Source organism: Pimephales promelas, chromosome 2 (genome assembly GCF_988280905.1).
Source record: "Pimephales promelas chromosome 2, fPimPro1.hap1.1, whole genome shotgun sequence".
Lineage (NCBI taxonomy): Eukaryota > Metazoa > Chordata > Actinopteri > Cypriniformes > Leuciscidae > Pimephales > Pimephales promelas.
In genome coordinates, this window is record NC_142770.1 from 33,296,249 (window position 1) to 33,313,424 (window position 17,176).

The window sequence follows — 17,176 nt, forward strand, 5'->3', positions numbered from 1 at the left end:
AGAATTTAAGAAACAATTTCTTACTAGTGAAATAAGATATGATGTAGGCCTACTTGTTCCCCCTACAGGTCACATCAAGAGGACACCCTGGAACAAAAATGAAATCCATGCGGTAGAGAAACACATGATGATGTGCACTAATCTTGTTGCATGATGATATTTTATGTATTTATATTTTATAAATATCTGCATGTGAAACACCTGAAATGAATACAAACTTACCTTCAAGCTCCATCAGAAAATCCGGCTGGAAGTGATTCAGTATTTGAACCTCTTTGGTATGTTTTAGAGTGCCACTCTCACTCATTTGTGGAACAAGATGGGATACAATGTAATGAGAGTCCACCTGAAACACAACAAAAATGACAAACATTATATAAACAACATCATACAATATACAAAGAAAAAATGATTTAAGGATTACTGCTGTAACATCTTTTAAACCAGTTATGCAAAATAGAACTAGAACGTTTTGAAAATCCTATCACTTTACCTTATCATGACCACCTTGCATAACAAAGAGGCTGCGGCACACTTCCCTGTTCTTCTCCATAGTGTCAATTAAAGGGTAAAGCTGTAAACCTTCACGGAGCTGCTGAAGCATGAGTGTTCTCCGAGCAGCAGCATGCATTACAATAGCTCTTCAAAGAAATAAAACAAAAATTTCAGTGTTAATGTTTAACCATTGTATTTTCTGTGGAAGATACATAAAATAAACACATTTAAAAATATTGCAGAGATAAACCTTGTTATATTCTCCTTGTTGTCCTCATTTATAGGCCCCGTGTAGCCACAGTTGACAATCTGTTCACAGTAAGATGACAAGTCTGAGGCCTCCTCGATCTTTAAGTAAAGGAAAATCTAAGTGTTACACTTCAAAAAAAAAAAAATACGTGGCAATAGAAATAACCTAAGACAATTTGTTTTTCAGATACCATTTTAATCAGTGGTGAAAACTCAGCATCGTAAACGTTATCCTTGGTAGCGTTTTCAAGGGTTCCACTCAACAGAAAATCATAACACCAGTCCTGAAGAAATCTTGGAGCTGGGCCACCCTGTGCAAGGCTAACGGCAAAGACCTCCCCAGCAACTCTGTTGCAATGACAAGTAAACAAGAAACACAGTATAGTAGAATTTTACAATTTACCAGTTAGTGTGTACCAGTATTTGAAATTTACATGTTTAAATTACATTTGCTTTTGAAAGGATTGTTCAGCCTAAAACAAATGCTTCCTATTTAGATCCAGAAAAGTTTAAATGTCATTGATTTGTCCGGACAATAACAGCTGAGATTTTCTTATTTGTTTTCCACAGAAAATGGCACACTTAAGTTTGGAATGACATGAGTGCAAATAAATGACAACATTAATTTTTGGGTGACCTATTTCTTTGAGGAGAAACACTTACCGAAACAGGCCATTGTCAAGATCATTCAATGAATATTTTGGCATTTTGCCTTTGCCCTCCTCTCCTTCAAAGAGTCTGGTCTCTATGCCACCAATCAGTTCTATATATAAAAAAATAGATATCTAACCATAACAAATCAACAAGAAATCAAATGTTTTTTGGTGTAGCGCTTAAGATATGTTACCAAGTAAAAAAATATAAAAATTCTGACCTGTCAGGAATTCTTTTCGTAGAGCACCTGTGTCAACTCCAGCCTCTCCTAAGAAAGTAATCTTTAAAGTATTGACTGGAGAGCTGATCTTTTGTCGCCTCCAAAGTAACAGAGCTCGTTCCACAAGGTTCATTCTGGACACACAGATGCTGAATTCCTTGGAGGCGTCAACTTGAGCAGCTAGCCATCGTAGGACATCCTCCTCACTGTAAATTGTTTTTATATTTAACTGTTAAATCTTTTAAATATTCAGCATGGAATGGTTTAGACCGCATGATACAGAAGTTATACATTTTTACTTAACAATATTAATGTTACTTTTTTAAATGAAAGTACCATGACATCTCTTCATTTTGTGGCTTCATTATATCAGGGCTCCTTGTTTGAAGGGACTCTGAACTAGGAAAAAAAGCAACTGTGAAAATATAATACTGTTTATGTGAAGTAAAAATATTTAATTCAGTGCATTTATATGTAGCTACTTTCTATTAAAGTCTAATCTATCAAGAACTGTCAAAATATACATCACACACCATAAAATTAGACTGCAGTTTCTAAACTGCTATGTGTATTGCATTACCTTTCCAAGTCACCACAAACACTTGCATGGATCTCCAATTCCATCAGAGGAAACGTTTTCATGCACACAGGACACTCTGCATCTGTCGACTAAAAAGCAAGTGATTATGTAAAATACTAAAAGCACTCAGAAGGATGTCATCCCATGCCAGAAGTAAATTACCTTTTCCTCAAAGGCACGAGGTGAATCAGGTACCTGGTTATAGACAAAAATATATATGTAAAAAAACATTTCCATATGCAATAGGGGTGTCACAATGTATCGCAAAACAAAAATACAACAATTTGTATCGTGGATAGTTAATCAGTGAAAGAGTGCAAGCATATTCGTTTAATTTAATTCTGTATTTTCAGGAGCATTGTCACTTTTGTCCTGTTCATTGGGTTTCTAGCACCAAGTCCAAGATATTCATTCAAAATGTAATACCAAATTTAGAATTTTAATCAACTGTTAATTTATTGTTAATCTTTTACCATACGTTTTGGAGTATCGCAATAATATCGTATTGTGATATGTATCGAGTCGTAACATGAGGGAATCGTAACAGCCCTAACAGCCTACATAAGTTACTTAAAAGGTAACCTAAAAAAACACAAAGTTTTTACCTCTGGTTCCGAATCTGAGAGTGTCTCATATTCCAGAGTATCGCATTCCCTCACATGCAGGGCAAGCATTTGAAGTGGCATCATTTTAAAACATTTCTTGCATTCTGCTTTTGGCATTAGCGAAAATTCCTGTGCATCGGAGGGAAGAGGAGAAAGATCGAACTCATCCTGTAAAGGTACAATATACAGCATGGTTTTCCCCCCTCCAGTTGCACATCTGATGGTACTGCCACTGTATCCGTCCGACTCCGGGGGAACAAGATTAAGACGCCGCCTTCCCTGTCCACCTGAATAAAATAAAAACATACATACATACATACACACACACACATATATATGAAGAGTTCAGATGCAAAAGCCTCTAAATGCCATTTGAAATTTTCTTCTTTAATGATGATTTTTATCAAACTTGTATATTTAAGTTCAGTAATTTCACTTAAATGACAATTAATAGGTAATCTTCATTGCCATTTAAGTGAAATCACTGAACTTAAATATACAAGCTTGATAAAAATGATCATTCTAGAAGAAATTTTCAAATGGCACTTAGAGGCTTTTGCATCTGAACTCTTTATATACTCTATTATGTAAATCTTTTATACAACATCATCATCAATATACTGTATATCATCCTTTTAAAGTCTTACAAACTGGTTTATGGAAAAAAGAAATGTATATACCCTCACAAACAGAAAATAAACTGTAAAAGAAATTAATCAAATTAATTACCCTGATAATCATACTAGTAATGCACTGATATTAGTCAATAATAAAGGCATTTGATGATACTGGAGGTTAAAAACACATATTTACTCCCTCGTAGACTTTTTGATAGTCAAATGCAAAATAAGATTTTGTTTTTAACCAAATAGCAAAAGCGTGAGAGGAGTAATGTGTTTTTGTGTTGTTTTTAACAAAAAAAAAGTATTTCATTATATGGACATGATCAGCATTTTTGTACTATTTAATTATTTTGCTGTTCATTCTCAGGTATTCACTTTGATGTTTAATTGCTGAAAACATGAATATTGACTATACCAACCTATTTAAACGTACATAAACAAATAAAATATACATGAAACTAGTTGCATTGTGTGATTCTGTGAATCTCTGTAACTTGCAAATAGAACTTGTAGTGGTGTCCAAATAGTACCAGATGCCTTGTAGAGAAGCCATCCTCCAGATGCTGACTTCATTTTGGGATAGGTATCACAAAACAAGCTGGAAACCTAAAATCCACAATTACAACAAATTATTATTACAAATAAAGTTATTGTATCCATCAGCTATGAATGAATATTTTATGCATAACCTCTGAATGCGTCAAATCATCAGCCATTGAGAGATTTCGTTTCCCCAGTCCAGCCTGCATGAGTTGCAGCTCCTCCGCTGATGAAGGGGTCATTTCTACATTTTTATTTAAAAGAAACACTGAAAACACAAATGGTTTCCAAGCTTTACTAAACTTAGCTGGTTTACTACAGCTGGGTAAACGCCTTTTGGACCCCCGCTTAAAAAATCCTGGGAAAGACCTACAAGAGATGATTAAATAAAAAAAGTTAGTAACTCAAAGTATTTAGAACTATATATATATATATATATATATATATATATATATATATATATATATATATATATATATATATACATACATACATACATACATACATACATTCTGTGACAGATTGCTTATGCTACTCTATGTAGGCTTATGCAAGTTGCTTTGAATAAAAGTATCTGATAAATGCATAGGCTACATGTGAACAAAATTGCATTGCAAATAGTAACTGTCATTGCAATCTGCAACTGCAATCATGACTGCAAGCTGAAACCTGGCCATCTCTTGGTCCACAGTCTGGCACTGTCCTGAGCGCTGCCCCTGATTCTGACTCTGCCTTGTGCTGGTTTTACCCAGCGACTGGTGGAGCACCTCTATGATGTTTTGAATAGCTGATGCAGCATCTGCTGCACCACCATTTGAGCCTTGCTGCAGAATAAAGATCAGTCTGAGATCTTTGCTTAAATTACATCATGTAACATCCTTGAACGCATCACATATGTTGGGGTAATAAAAATGTTGGGGGTAGCAATCAAAGTACTCAAACTACAAAAATTGCACTGCAGACATGTGAATAATACGAATATAAACACGTCAAAATCGATCTACTAGACATAAAGACATAACTTGGACAGAGCAGAAAAAACTTTTTTCTAGATTTGTCTATGGATTTGATATTAAACGTAACGTTACCTCGGGCTGCCTCGAATGCCCTGCAGTTGAGGATGTTGATGACGCTCCGTGCCGCTCCTGGTTATTACTCATCTCGGTTTTATTAATATTGATCGATGATGTGCTTTAATATCACAGTGTTGCTACTGTTGTTAGACACAGATCCAGAGAATGTCTGCAGCAGATCCCAAAATTCGCGCCGCTGAAGTCTCTCCTTCCGGTTCAAGGATCTGTCAATCCAAATCTCACTAGCCAATGAGAGCAAACCGCTGTTAAGCCCGCCCACACGGTAGGTATGGGACAGAATTGCGAATGAAAACTTCAGAAGCGTAAGCGAAAATGTCAGAAGCGTAAATGAAAACTCTAGAAGTGCATTTGTAAGTTCAGATCAGCGAAAGAAATATGAGAAATAGTTAGCAAAACATGCAGTGTGCTAAAAACGAAGTCAATAAATTTGCTAGTGAGTTATTCTTTTTCAGTTTCAAAGATATTTTTTTCAGTTTCAATTTATATTTTCGTTGATTTCTTGAAAAGTTACGTTCATTTTTATTGGCTCAATATTAATTCCATACAGTACCACCTCTGGATTGTTTGAATGGGAAGAATACAATTTATTAAAAAGGTGGCTAATATTAGAAAAATAATATCTATTCCGAATTAAGCCAGTTTGCTCAGGTGAAATAATTTGACTCATAGAGTTTTCAAGATGGATAGATAAGTTTTGCTAAGATCTTATAGTCAACTTAACAAAGAGATGGGATGATATGAACCGTATTCTAGTGGATTCCTATCTCTCTGAAGCAGCAGAAAGAGAGAAGAAACAACATCAGTAGAAACTACAGGGCTTCACGATTTGGGGGAAGAAAATCTAAATGTGATTTTTCTATTTAAAATACTGTTGCATGAACATGAAGGAGTCTTTACTGTATTTATGATTAGGACTCATAGTGAAGATTTAATATTTAGTATCTTCCGTCAGTCCCTCAGTTCACCATTTCACCAGTTCGCCAAACTGCTTTGTCTCCAGATGTTCATACGTATGGCTCAGAGTTTGCATGCAGTTATACAAATTTTCCCGTCAAGTTTGTGTTCATAAATCACCACTTATGCGTCGGAAGTGACGTATGCCTCTCTCAGGGCCTGTTTTGTGCATACGCAATGGTTATAAATGAGGTCCCTGTCTTCTCACTGTCACGTGTCTGTCCTGTCGTGTTAGCACATGGGTGGTTTTGTTATGTTGAGCCATGTGCTCCTGTCATTGTTTGATCCTCCCCCTCGTTACCTGATTAGTGTTTGAGTTCTCCCACCTGTTCCCTCTTGATTTGTTCCCTATTTAAGTTCCTTCATGTTTGCAGTCTGTGTTGGATCTTTGTCTTATATCACCCCTGGTCCTCGGTGTTATTCATGGTCAGTGTATGGTATTTCAGTTCAAGTTCAGTTTTATGTTTTGTTGAGTATGTTTTCCCCCTCGTGGGTTTTTGCTTTGTGTTTTGTTTTACTTTGTTAATAAATCATCCCTTCACTGCACTTGAGTCCTTCCCTTCACTTTTGTTAAGTGTATCGTGACAGAAAGATCCAACCAACTTGAGGACTCAGCAGGATGGAGAACGAGGACTTTGACTGGGGAAATCTGGATTACGATGACGACTATTTGGATTGCCCGGACTACTTCATCGCCTCATTTGAGTCAAGTCAATTTTCGCCCATCTATAGGGACAGTTCAGGACCCACTTCTCGCCGTCACGGACGGAGAAGGAGGAGGAAATGCCCGTCTGCCCAGCGAGAGACTGTTCACGTCCCGTCTGCCCAGCGAGAGACTGTCCACGTCCCGTCTGCCCAGCGAGAGACTGTCCACGTCCCGTCTGCCCAGCGAGAGACTGTTCACGTCCCGTCTGCCCAGCGAGAGACTGTTCACGTCCCGTCTGTCCAGTCTGAGACCGAGCCAGAGATCCCCTTTTGCGTGGCTGCAAAAGCTGTGACGAACTATTTGGAGCATCTGGCTCGGATTTTGGAGATGCCAGTCTTTGCTGTTACTGTACCTGAGCCAGAGCCCATGCCTGTTTCAGAGGCGGAGGCCATGCCGGTGCCTGTCCCTGAGCCGGTCCCTGAGCCGGTCCCTGTCCCTGAGCCAGTCCCCGTCCCTGAGCCGATGCCTGTCCCTGAGACGGTGCCTGTCCCTGAGCTGGAGCTCATGTTGGTTCAGGGCCGAGTGTTTTTGTCTGTGTTTGTGTCCGTTCTTGTGACTGTGTCTGTTTTGGTGTCAGTTCCTGAGCTGGCGCCTGTTCCCGAGCCGGAGGCAGAGCCAGTGTCTGGTCCCGAGGGTTCTTCGCCACCCTGGCCGCCCGAGGGGTCTTCACCGCCCTGGCCGCCCGAGGGGTCTTCACCGCCCTGGCCGCTCGAAATGTCTGCTTCGCCCTGGCCGCCCGAGGGCTCTTCACCGCTCTGGCCGCCCGAGGGGTCTGCACCGCCCTGGCCACCCGAGGGGTTTTCACCGCCCTGGCCACCTGAAAGATCTGCTCCATTCTGGCCGCCCGAGGGGTCTTCACCGCCCTGGCCGCCCGAGGGGTCTTCACCGCCTTGGCCGCCCGAGGGGTCTTCACCGCCCTGGCCACCCGAGGGGTCTTCACCGCCCTGGCCGCCCGAGGGATCTTCACCGCACTGACCGCCCGAGGGGTTTTCACCGCCCTGGCCGCCCGAGGGGTCTTCACCACCCTGGCCGCCCGAGGGGTCTTCACCGCCCTGGCCGCCCGAAATGTCTGCTCCGCCCTGGCCGCCCGAGGGCTCTTCACCGCCCTGGCCGCCCGAGGGGTCTGCACCGCCCTGGCCACCCGAGTGGGTTTTCACCGCCCTGGCCACCTGAAAGATCTGCTCCACCCTGGCCGCCCGAGGGGTCTTCACCGCCCTGGCCGCCCGAAGGGTTTTCACCGCCCTGGCCGCCCGAGGGGTCTTCACCGCCCTGGCCACCCGAGGGGTCTTCACCGCCCTGGCCGCCCGAAATGTCTGCTTCGCCCTGGCCGCCCGAGGGCTCTTCACCGCCCTGGCCGCCCGAGGGGTCTGCACCGCCCTGGCCACCCGAGGGGTTTTCACCGCCCTGGCCACCTGAAAGATCTGCTCCATTCTGGCCGCCCGAGGGGTCTTCACCGCCCTGGCCACCCGAGGGGTCTTCACCGCCCTGGCCGCCCGAGGGGTCTTCTTTTCAACGCCCTGGCCGCCCGAGGGGTCTTCACAGCCCTGGCCACCCGATGGACTCTGTGTTTTTCCTTCACTGCCCAATGAACTCTGTGTTTCTCCCTCACCGCCCTATGGACTTTCTGTTCCGCCCCGGTCGCCTGATGTCTCTGTCCCTCCTGCCCCGCCCTGGTCCGTTCCTCCCGTCCCGCCCTGGTCTGTCCCTCCCGTCCAGTCTGATGGAGCGTCTGGTAGCCGCTCCGTTGAGGGGGGGTAGTGTCACGTGTCTGTCCTGTCGTGTTAGCACATGGGTGGTTTTGTTATGTTGAGCCATGTGCTCCTGTCATTGTTTGATCCTCCCCCTCGTTACCTGATTAGTGTTTGAGTTCTCCCACCTGTTCCCTCTTGATTTGTTCCCTATTTAAGTTCCTTCATGTTTGCAGTCTGTGTTGGATCTTTGTCTTATATCTCCCCTGTTCCTCGGTGTTATTCATGGTCAGTGTATGGTATTTCAGTTCAAGTTCAATTTTATGTTTTGTTGAGTATGTTTTCCCCCTCGTGGGTTTTTGCTTTGTGTTTTGTTTTACTTTGTTAATAAATCATCCCTTCACTGCACTTGAGTCCTTCCCTTCACTTTTGTTAAGTGTATCGTGACACACACACACACTGGAAATGACACATGAGGGGGAATACTAATCTGGCGATTATAATTAGTCTCATTATAATTTCACCAACAGTAATTCTGGATTGCCTCCACCAAACAAATAGGATATTTACATATCAATAAGCAAATAGAAAATAAATAAGCAAATCAGAACAATGCGCGCCAAAACAGTAGTATGCGTGCAAGCATGAACCACTAGTGTTTCTTCCATTAGCTCATGCCATGATTGAAGGTTGCTCATCAAGAGCCGTGCGAGGACGGCATTGTGCGCGGTCACTGTGCAGAACGTTACCGTGCGTGGATGGCATTATGCGCATGTATACTGTTTTTTGCCTTCGTATCCTGTGTGCGAGTTTTGAGACTAAATAAATGGCGTGTAGGCTGTTCACATATTGTGTCTTTTGCGCTATCAAGTTCGCTATTTCAAATGTAGGTGCTCTGCAAGCGCGCTCATAATTGAAGCGATTTTTTTCCAGGCACAGCGAGATGAAAACCCTTCAACTTTTCAGAATGCTGCAAGCGCACTGCATTTCATGTGACGAACCAACCACCATTGAAAGCTCAGTAATCATTAAGGATGGGGGTGCGCCCAAACACTACGGATGTTTTTCTCTTCTCCATAAATAAATATTGTAGCAGAGCTACAGAAAGCATTTTTCGGTGGTGAAAATCTATTAGCCACTAAAATTTCTTTGTCGTTGTGGAGAGCACAGTGCATGGATGCTTAGCAACGACAGACGCCACGGGAAAATCAGACCGAATTTTACTATTAATAATAAAAGATGAGCTAATTTGCATTAATGTAAATGTAAAGTAATTTATTTTGTTTGATTCATTCTTTTTATAAAAATGATTTAAAGGCGGAAATATGGGAGGTTTATCTTTTTTCTAACATCGTTGTTTTTTAAAAAAAATTATAATTTAAAGGCTGAAATATGTGAGGTTTGTTTTTTAATAAAACCTTTTTTTTGTGAAAAATGATTTAAAGGCTGAAACATATTTACTATGTGCCTGGGGTGGGCAGGGGGTTGGTGGCAATGTAAAATTCTGGATATTTTCAGCAGGGCGAGGCCTTCGATTACCTCTCTCTTTTATGACCATACATGTGTTTGAATCCCTGTTCGAGCTTTGTGACATAGTGCATTATCCTCACACATCGTTGTTATCATGTAGAAGCACTGCTGCGTTTGTGACAGGGCGCATGAACTGAACGAGCAGAGATAGAGCCCAAGCAGTCACGCGCACTCTCAGACTCGCACTCTCACTTACACACTCTCTCTCTCTCTCTCTCTCTCTCTCTGCGGAGCCAGACGAAAGCTTTTTGCCCGATCGTAACCAAACCAGTGCAGCAAGATTCTTTGGAGTCTCATTCTCAATAATTAGCCTATCAAGAAAATTTTGTTGCACAGTTGCTAGGGTTAATATGTAAAAAATGTCTAAAAACCAAACCATTAGCCCAAATGACTTGAAAATTGGCATGCACTGTCTTTGTATGAGGTGCCACAATAGTCTATAAGGACATTTGCATATCTCAAAAAACATGGCCGAAAAATGAGAAGCTATCAGTCAAGGTTCCTGGAGGCTGATTAGAACGAAACTCAGTGAGCATGTTTGACTCATGGCTCTAGAGTTCTGAAAGAATTTTGAAAGAAATCTGCCCCTAGTTGGCGCTAACTAGCTTTATGCCTCTTTAATCACATTGTTTTCCACACATACACACAACATTCATATAATTTGCTCCGCATACAAAATAACAGCTGAAAAACTGTTTCAAACTATATCTTTCTTTTGTGAAGTAGATGATATATTATTACTTTTTATTCATTATAGATAAAAAGTATGTGATTAAAACAGATAAAGTGAAGGATTTACTTTCATCTATGGCATCACTTAGACTCTCAAAGACATCAAGAATCGGCATATAAATCTCAGCAATGGTGATTACAAGTATTAATGTAAAAATATATGATAAGAGTCTGGGTGAGTACATGTGCTGGTACCCAGCATGCAGTGTGACATTTTAATGTCACCATCGTTGAGATTCATATGCTGGTTCTTGATCTCTGTATGAGTCAGCATAACACCACAGAGGTTTTTTTTTAAATCTGATTGTCACAACAATGGATCTTACAGTGTCACATTTATACTATAATTAATAATTCAAAACTAGATCACCTGTTTAATCAGAGATTAGGCTCTGGATAATTTCAGTGAAACAAGTCACCAAATTATGAGTTTTATCATCAAAAAACAACCATCAACTCCTGATTATAATTTATTTTGGCTTATGTACCACAAGAAGTGTGTTTTAATAACACAAAGTTACTGCAGCCAGAGAAAAAATTATATTATAAAGCAGTGGCGTAGTTTTAATTTTGAAATTGGTGGGGACGGGGACAACAATATAGAAATATATTTTAAGTTTTAAATTTTAAGATCGAAAATATTTCTAGGGATACATCAGTGTCACTGGTAGGGACACATTTCTACTAAATTCTGCGCCCCTGTTTTAAAGTCAAGGGTCAAGAGCCCAACTAAAGCAACTCTGATCTCCATTATGGAAAATTTGCCTTGCTTTAGTGGAGATAAACTGATACTTTTATAACAGTCACATTTAAAGGAAAGCAATCTAATAAATGGTCCTCTGCTGATTATAATAGGCTTCTTTTCTTACTACTCACTAATGTGTTTCTATAATTCATATTTAGACATTATTAAACAGAGGTGGGTATCAACGAAGTTTACTTCTTTACATTTACTTGAGTATTTTTTTGGAAAATTTTTACTTTTAAGAGTAGATTTAATTGTGGGTACTTTTACCTTAACTCGACTCGAGTATATTTCTATTGAAAAAAAAATGTACTTTTACTTCGTTACGTTGGGCGACGTTCATCTCGTTACTTTATTTTATACCATGGTCTGGGTGAATACTCAATTCTGATTGGCTGCAGGGTGTCCTTTAAAAAGTGATAGAGGACACCTAGTAAAGTAGTTCTGGTGAAACTGCCTGTTTACCATTCGAAATTAATAAATGAATGCGCTGCCTACAACAGCTGTGAGTAACCATAGCAACAGGCAGTCAAATGCTCTATCAAAACAAACATCTAACGTTAGATATCAGTGATGCGCGGGTCAATGTATAAACAACCCGCAACCGACCAACGTTTTCAGCTACCCGCCCGCAACTCGGACCGCAAAAAAAAGAAAAAAAAACATTGTACCCGACCCGCTTCCTGACCGCATTTTTTTAAAGTAGTGAATGCTCATCGGAGCGTTATTGGGCCATACAGACGTGTAACAACACAGCATCGCAAGAAGACGTAGGCCTACACATAACAAAGGCAAAGCCAGCACTTTGGTCATCATCTTTCATTATTTCTGCAAATGTCTCCCACACTTTTACTCTTTCTATTTGTGTATTTGCGGAGCTTCCACTCCCCAGTCTTCACCTTTTCTCTTGCCGCCTCCATCTCTCTGCAGACTGTAGTGATCATCGTACATGGCCGGTTCGTGAACGAATCGTTCTTTTGAACCGGTTCTTTTTAGTGAACCGGTCGAACCAGTACACTCGAACTGAATCGTTCGAAACAGTTCGCGTCTTGCGTCAGTGCTGATCCACAAGTTACTAAAGTTACTCACTTTCAGACATGCCTGACAGTCGCCTCCGAATCGAAATAAATCAATATCCTGAATTATATTTTACTCCAGTAACTCCAACAGTTCACTGAACCGAGACATGTTGGTGCCACTGTTGAGAGAAGTGATGAGCACGAGCAGCTGATGCGTCTACCGAACGCACAGGGACAGCGGTTCTCGAATCACTAGTATAGAACCGAGAACTGTTTAGACTGACCTTGTGTGTTATCTTCGTGCCAGTTATTCAGCCAATAATGTGTAGGGCTGTATATTTCATCAAAAATTGTGTCTAGTACTATATACAAATGTTTAATTGGCATCTTTTTTCAAACGACCCGACCGACCGCGACCCGAATATCATTAAAAACATTTTTGGATGACCCGTAACTGCGGGTAACCGCGGGTGACCGCAGGCACCCGCTCATTTCGGATCAACCCGCGCATCACTGTTAGATATTATAGCCTAATATAACAATGAGCGACTTTGTGCTATTTCTTTTAACATTTATGGAGAATATGACAACTTTGACGACTGGTATGCTGCTGAAGAAAGAAAAAATTTAAATAAAACGGAGAAACGACCCAAAGAGATAACACCAGGAGAATTGAAATAGAAGACGAAAAAGATGAGATCAACACGAAAAAAATATGAAATCGGCAGTAAATACACTCAGAGACTTTATTGTTCAAAAAGAAATGGGACCCCAGCTTTGAAAATTACACCGCTGCTGCTCTGCTCCATTGAACTCTATTGGTAACGACAGAACTTGCGACCAGTTGGCTAACGGTGCTTTCAGGAAACGCACCCCTGAATGAGACCCTGCGGGAGTTTTACGCAGCTGTCCAGACAGCCAAGGCAGGAGGAGAGTAACGTTACAGCGTTTCAAGCCTAAGGAGCCTGAGGAAAATGCCTCTCTTTGATCTGATTAATTTATTGCCCTCTATAACATTAAGCGCAAATCGCTGGAGCTCAGAACTAATTGTCCTCCGAGTCCTCCGCTGCGCGTCGGCCGGTTTACACCTCGCCGTCGTCCATTAAAACCTGACAATGGACACCTCGCCGGGCATTAACCCTTACTTAATGCAATATGTTGTTTAAAGTGTAGTTTATTCTATAACTCTCTCTTTTTTCTTTTTTTCTTGAGCGATGCTCAATTCACAAATGAATCTCTCTTTTGAGTCTATTCTGTTCAAAGACTTCATCAAACAAGTTGGGCAGATCTGTCTAAATCGGTTCGCGAATTAGTTTGAAAGATCTGTTCAGTTTCCTGCACGCACTGAATCGTCTCGGAGTCGTAGGAAGATTTAACAACATCAAGAGCGTTGTATGAAGTATGAAGTTTTATAAATCATACTGAGAGTGACTTACAGTGATCAGAGTAAAATGTCTGATGTGTTTGAACTATAGACTGTAAAAAAAATGGACAAAGTGTCTGTGCGTTACCCATAGACTTTCTGAATAACGGTTTTGAGGTCGTTTATGGGTGTATGGGCGCCGCCATCTTTTGAAAATCTTGGGAAATACTAACCGCGCCCACCTTCTGGCCAGGCTACTTTTCACAGTCTATGGCTTACATTCACTGCAAAGCTGATGAAGAGCACTCCAATGTGGCACATATCAATCTATTCTTATGTTACATTTATTCATTTGGCAGACACATTTACAGTGTTTCAAACGTTAGTTATAACCGGTTATAACCATTCCCAGATAGCAAACTGATATTGAATCAATGTGGAAACATGACATCGAAACAACGTTGATCTGACATTGTTTTGCTCATTGAATTAACGTTGAACCAATGTCAGACGTGTCATTCTTCAAAACTAACGGAAAATCAACTTGAAATCAACGTTGTTTTAACGTTATGAAAGCAAACCAATTTTCGATTTCCATTTAGCTTTGAAGAATGCCGTGTCTGATGTTGGTTCAACGTTAATTCGATGAGCAACAATGCCAGATCAACGTTGTTTCGATGTCATGAGAGACATCGTTTCCACGTTGATTCAATGTCAGTTTGCTGTCTGGGTAGGCATAGGCGTAATTTGCTCTGTCATGCTTGGTAACATTTCTGCCACTGGACCATTAAAGTGCATGCATGCAATTGTCATATCTATGCATTTCTTTACATGAAAATTCTCACCAACAACAACATATTTGATCTCATTAAACGACAAATTAAACACAGTGTACTATTTAAATTGTTTGCTGGACATCGGTATGCTATTGTACATAGGTACATCTGACTTATGATTTAACATTGAGTTAGCCCCCCCACAATAATAACATGAAGAATAAAAGCAGCTGTTGATTGTGTCTCATCAGCTCCTGTGATTCTGGATCCAAACACTGCACAGCCATGTCTCGTCCTGTCTGATGATCTGACCAGTGTGAAAAAAAGTGATACACATCAAGATCTTCCTGATAATCTTGAGAGATTTGACAACTATGCATGTGTTCTGGGTTCAGTGGGTTTTAATTCAGGAACACACTGCTGGGATGTGGAGGTTAAAAAGTCTTCATGGTGGAGTCTTGGAGTAACTACAGCATCAAACCAGAGGAAGGGAAAGGTTTTCTATAAGAGTGATGTCTGGTTTGTGCAGTACGGATGGTCTTTTAAATCTGGTTTTAAAGTTGATCAGAATCTCAATCGTGTGAGAGTGAATCTGGACTATGACAGCGGAACGGTGTCATTCTCTGATCCTGAAACAAACAAACATCTACACACATTCACAACCACCTTCACTAACACACTCTTTCCATTCTTTCATTGTTATCCCTCTCTGAGTATCTTACCGGTCAATAGTCAGTAATCGTGTCCTTATCAGAAGCGAGGCGATAAAATTCCAGCGACACTTTCTTTACTGCACTGGCAAGAAAATGGATATGTACATAATTAAATTCACAAATATTTCACAATTTAAACATTATTAAAAGTACATACTGAGTTACTAAAACAATCTTTGCTGAAGAATACACTTGAATACACAGTTGAATGTTTTTTCTATTTGTTTAATTTCAAGGTCTGAGGTGAATTATCCGTTGTTGCTTTTAAGTCAACTCAATTCAATTCAAATTTATTTGTATAGCGCCTTTTACAATACATATTGTTTCAAAGCAGCTTTACAGAAAGTGCATTTCTGAAATGTACTTAAAAAATGCAGTTAGTTAATCATGTATTAATTTAGGGCATAACACATCGCCAGCGTCGAGTCGTCTCTTCACAGGCGTCGAGTCGTTTCATCACAGGTGTTGGGGCATACGTAAGAGGCGGGATATAAAATGGAGCTGAGGAACGCTGTTTACCTAATATAACAGCCGAAAAGCAGATGGGAAATAATTAGCAAAGCTGCTGTACATAATATTAATGCATTCGATCTGATTCAACAGTGGTATAAAAGGTAAGCATTATGTGAATTATGGGCTAAAGCGATGCGTCTTTAATCAAGTTTTAAACTGGGACAGCTACAAAGCTGGAGTACTAAACAATATTTAAAGTCACATTACACGCTTTTAACTTTAAACACAGCACATAAACAGTGCCTGAGATTATCATTGCTACACTTTGTATTTGTTGTTCCAGTGCGACGTCGCAGAAAAATAGGAACTGCTTCTAAAATAGAATTGTCGCCGTCGCGGCTGGATTGCACAACAACTCTGATTAACATAGAAAATATATCTTTTATCGCGAATAGCTTTGCCTGTAGTTAAGATATGGTGTAAGAGACTATTGTTCTGAATATCAGATCAGAAAACGTACATTTACTCATGTTTATCTTTAAAAATGAAAAATTATTAAAACACACGGTGAAGGGTTCAAATAAATAATGTTAATCATATCTGACCAATGAGAAGCAATGATGTGTCATGAATTACCCGCTGAAGGGGCTGTATCACCTATTTGTTTTCAGCACTATTATTTTTCTTACTGAATGGGAGAACATGGCAGCCTAATGAACGGAACATGAGAAAATGATGAAATTTGGCAATTGTAGTGGTCACCACCAGTTAAAAAATGTACTTTTTGTACTAAAGGTTATAACTTTAGAACCCTTTGTTCTATAAAAATCAAATTGAGTTTACCCGTTTCCTCTCTTCATGCTGGTCACATTTAATATCTTACATGAAGACTCCACCCGTTACAGTAGCAGCCATTTTGAAAAGTAGAGATTTACATTTATTTGCTACTCCTTTAAAATTTGTTAATTTTTTCCAAAATCTGATCAAATAATCATTCGACTGAGCTGCACAGAAATGAGCTAACATATATTTTTATTCAACTTTTGAACATATATCTTTGTTCAAAAGTTATGATTGCAGCAAACTTAACAAGCTTGACCCAAAATTGGCTCAGAGGCTGTATCTCGATCAAACTTTGATCAATCGAAATGAAAGTTGGTACGCGTCATTGGAACCATGATCTGAGGGTCCATGCCAAATTTGGGAACAGAGCCTTTTTTTTAGGTTGATTCTACTATGGAACTTCGGCATCTGTGTGGGTTGAATCCCGTGTGAGGATTACGTATAAAGGGCATATTGCAGGTTAGAGGACCCAACGAGTCAATGCATAGAAAAATAATGTAGGAACATGATTTTCTTTAAAATATATTTACAAATACACTACAGAAGCTTCTGGAGTCGTTTTTGTGAGAAAATTTTACCTCCGCGTCTGAAAAT

General features: G+C 40.3%; 1 protein-coding gene and 1 pseudogene across 1 annotated transcript; one reads left to right on the top strand and one right to left on the bottom strand.

Moving 5' to 3' along the window:
* Positions 1-17,176, top strand: part of LOC120474894 (uncharacterized) — a 328,303-nt pseudogene that overhangs the window by 242,853 nt on the left and 68,274 nt on the right.
* LOC148997226 (uncharacterized) lies at positions 50-4,331 on the bottom strand. The gene is made up of 13 exons (XM_089132867.1): positions 4,116-4,331; positions 3,957-4,032; positions 2,804-3,090; positions 2,361-2,393; positions 2,199-2,287; positions 1,955-2,017; positions 1,619-1,824; positions 1,408-1,507; positions 936-1,092; positions 746-843; positions 494-641; positions 223-346; positions 50-87 (listed from the first exon to the last, which is right to left on the bottom strand). Exons 1-13 carry the CDS (start codon positions 4,206-4,208, stop codon positions 50-52), a joined length of 1,512 nt encoding a protein of 503 aa, XP_088988993.1. The 5' UTR covers positions 4,209-4,331.

Bases quoted from the DNA above. Each gene is read 5' to 3' on its own strand.
- LOC148997226 (XM_089132867.1), bottom strand. From the start codon at position 4,208: ATGACCCCTTCATCAGCGGAGGAGCTGCAACTCATGCAGGCTGGACTG. The intron at 4,033-4,115 runs GTTATGCATAAA...TGTGGATTTTAG, and splicing joins ATGATTTGACGCATTCAGAG to GTTTCCAGCTTGTTTTGTGA. The intron at 844-935 runs GTATCTGAAAAA...CTTTACTTAAAG, and splicing joins TTTCACCACTGATTAAAATG to ATCGAGGAGGCCTCAGACTT.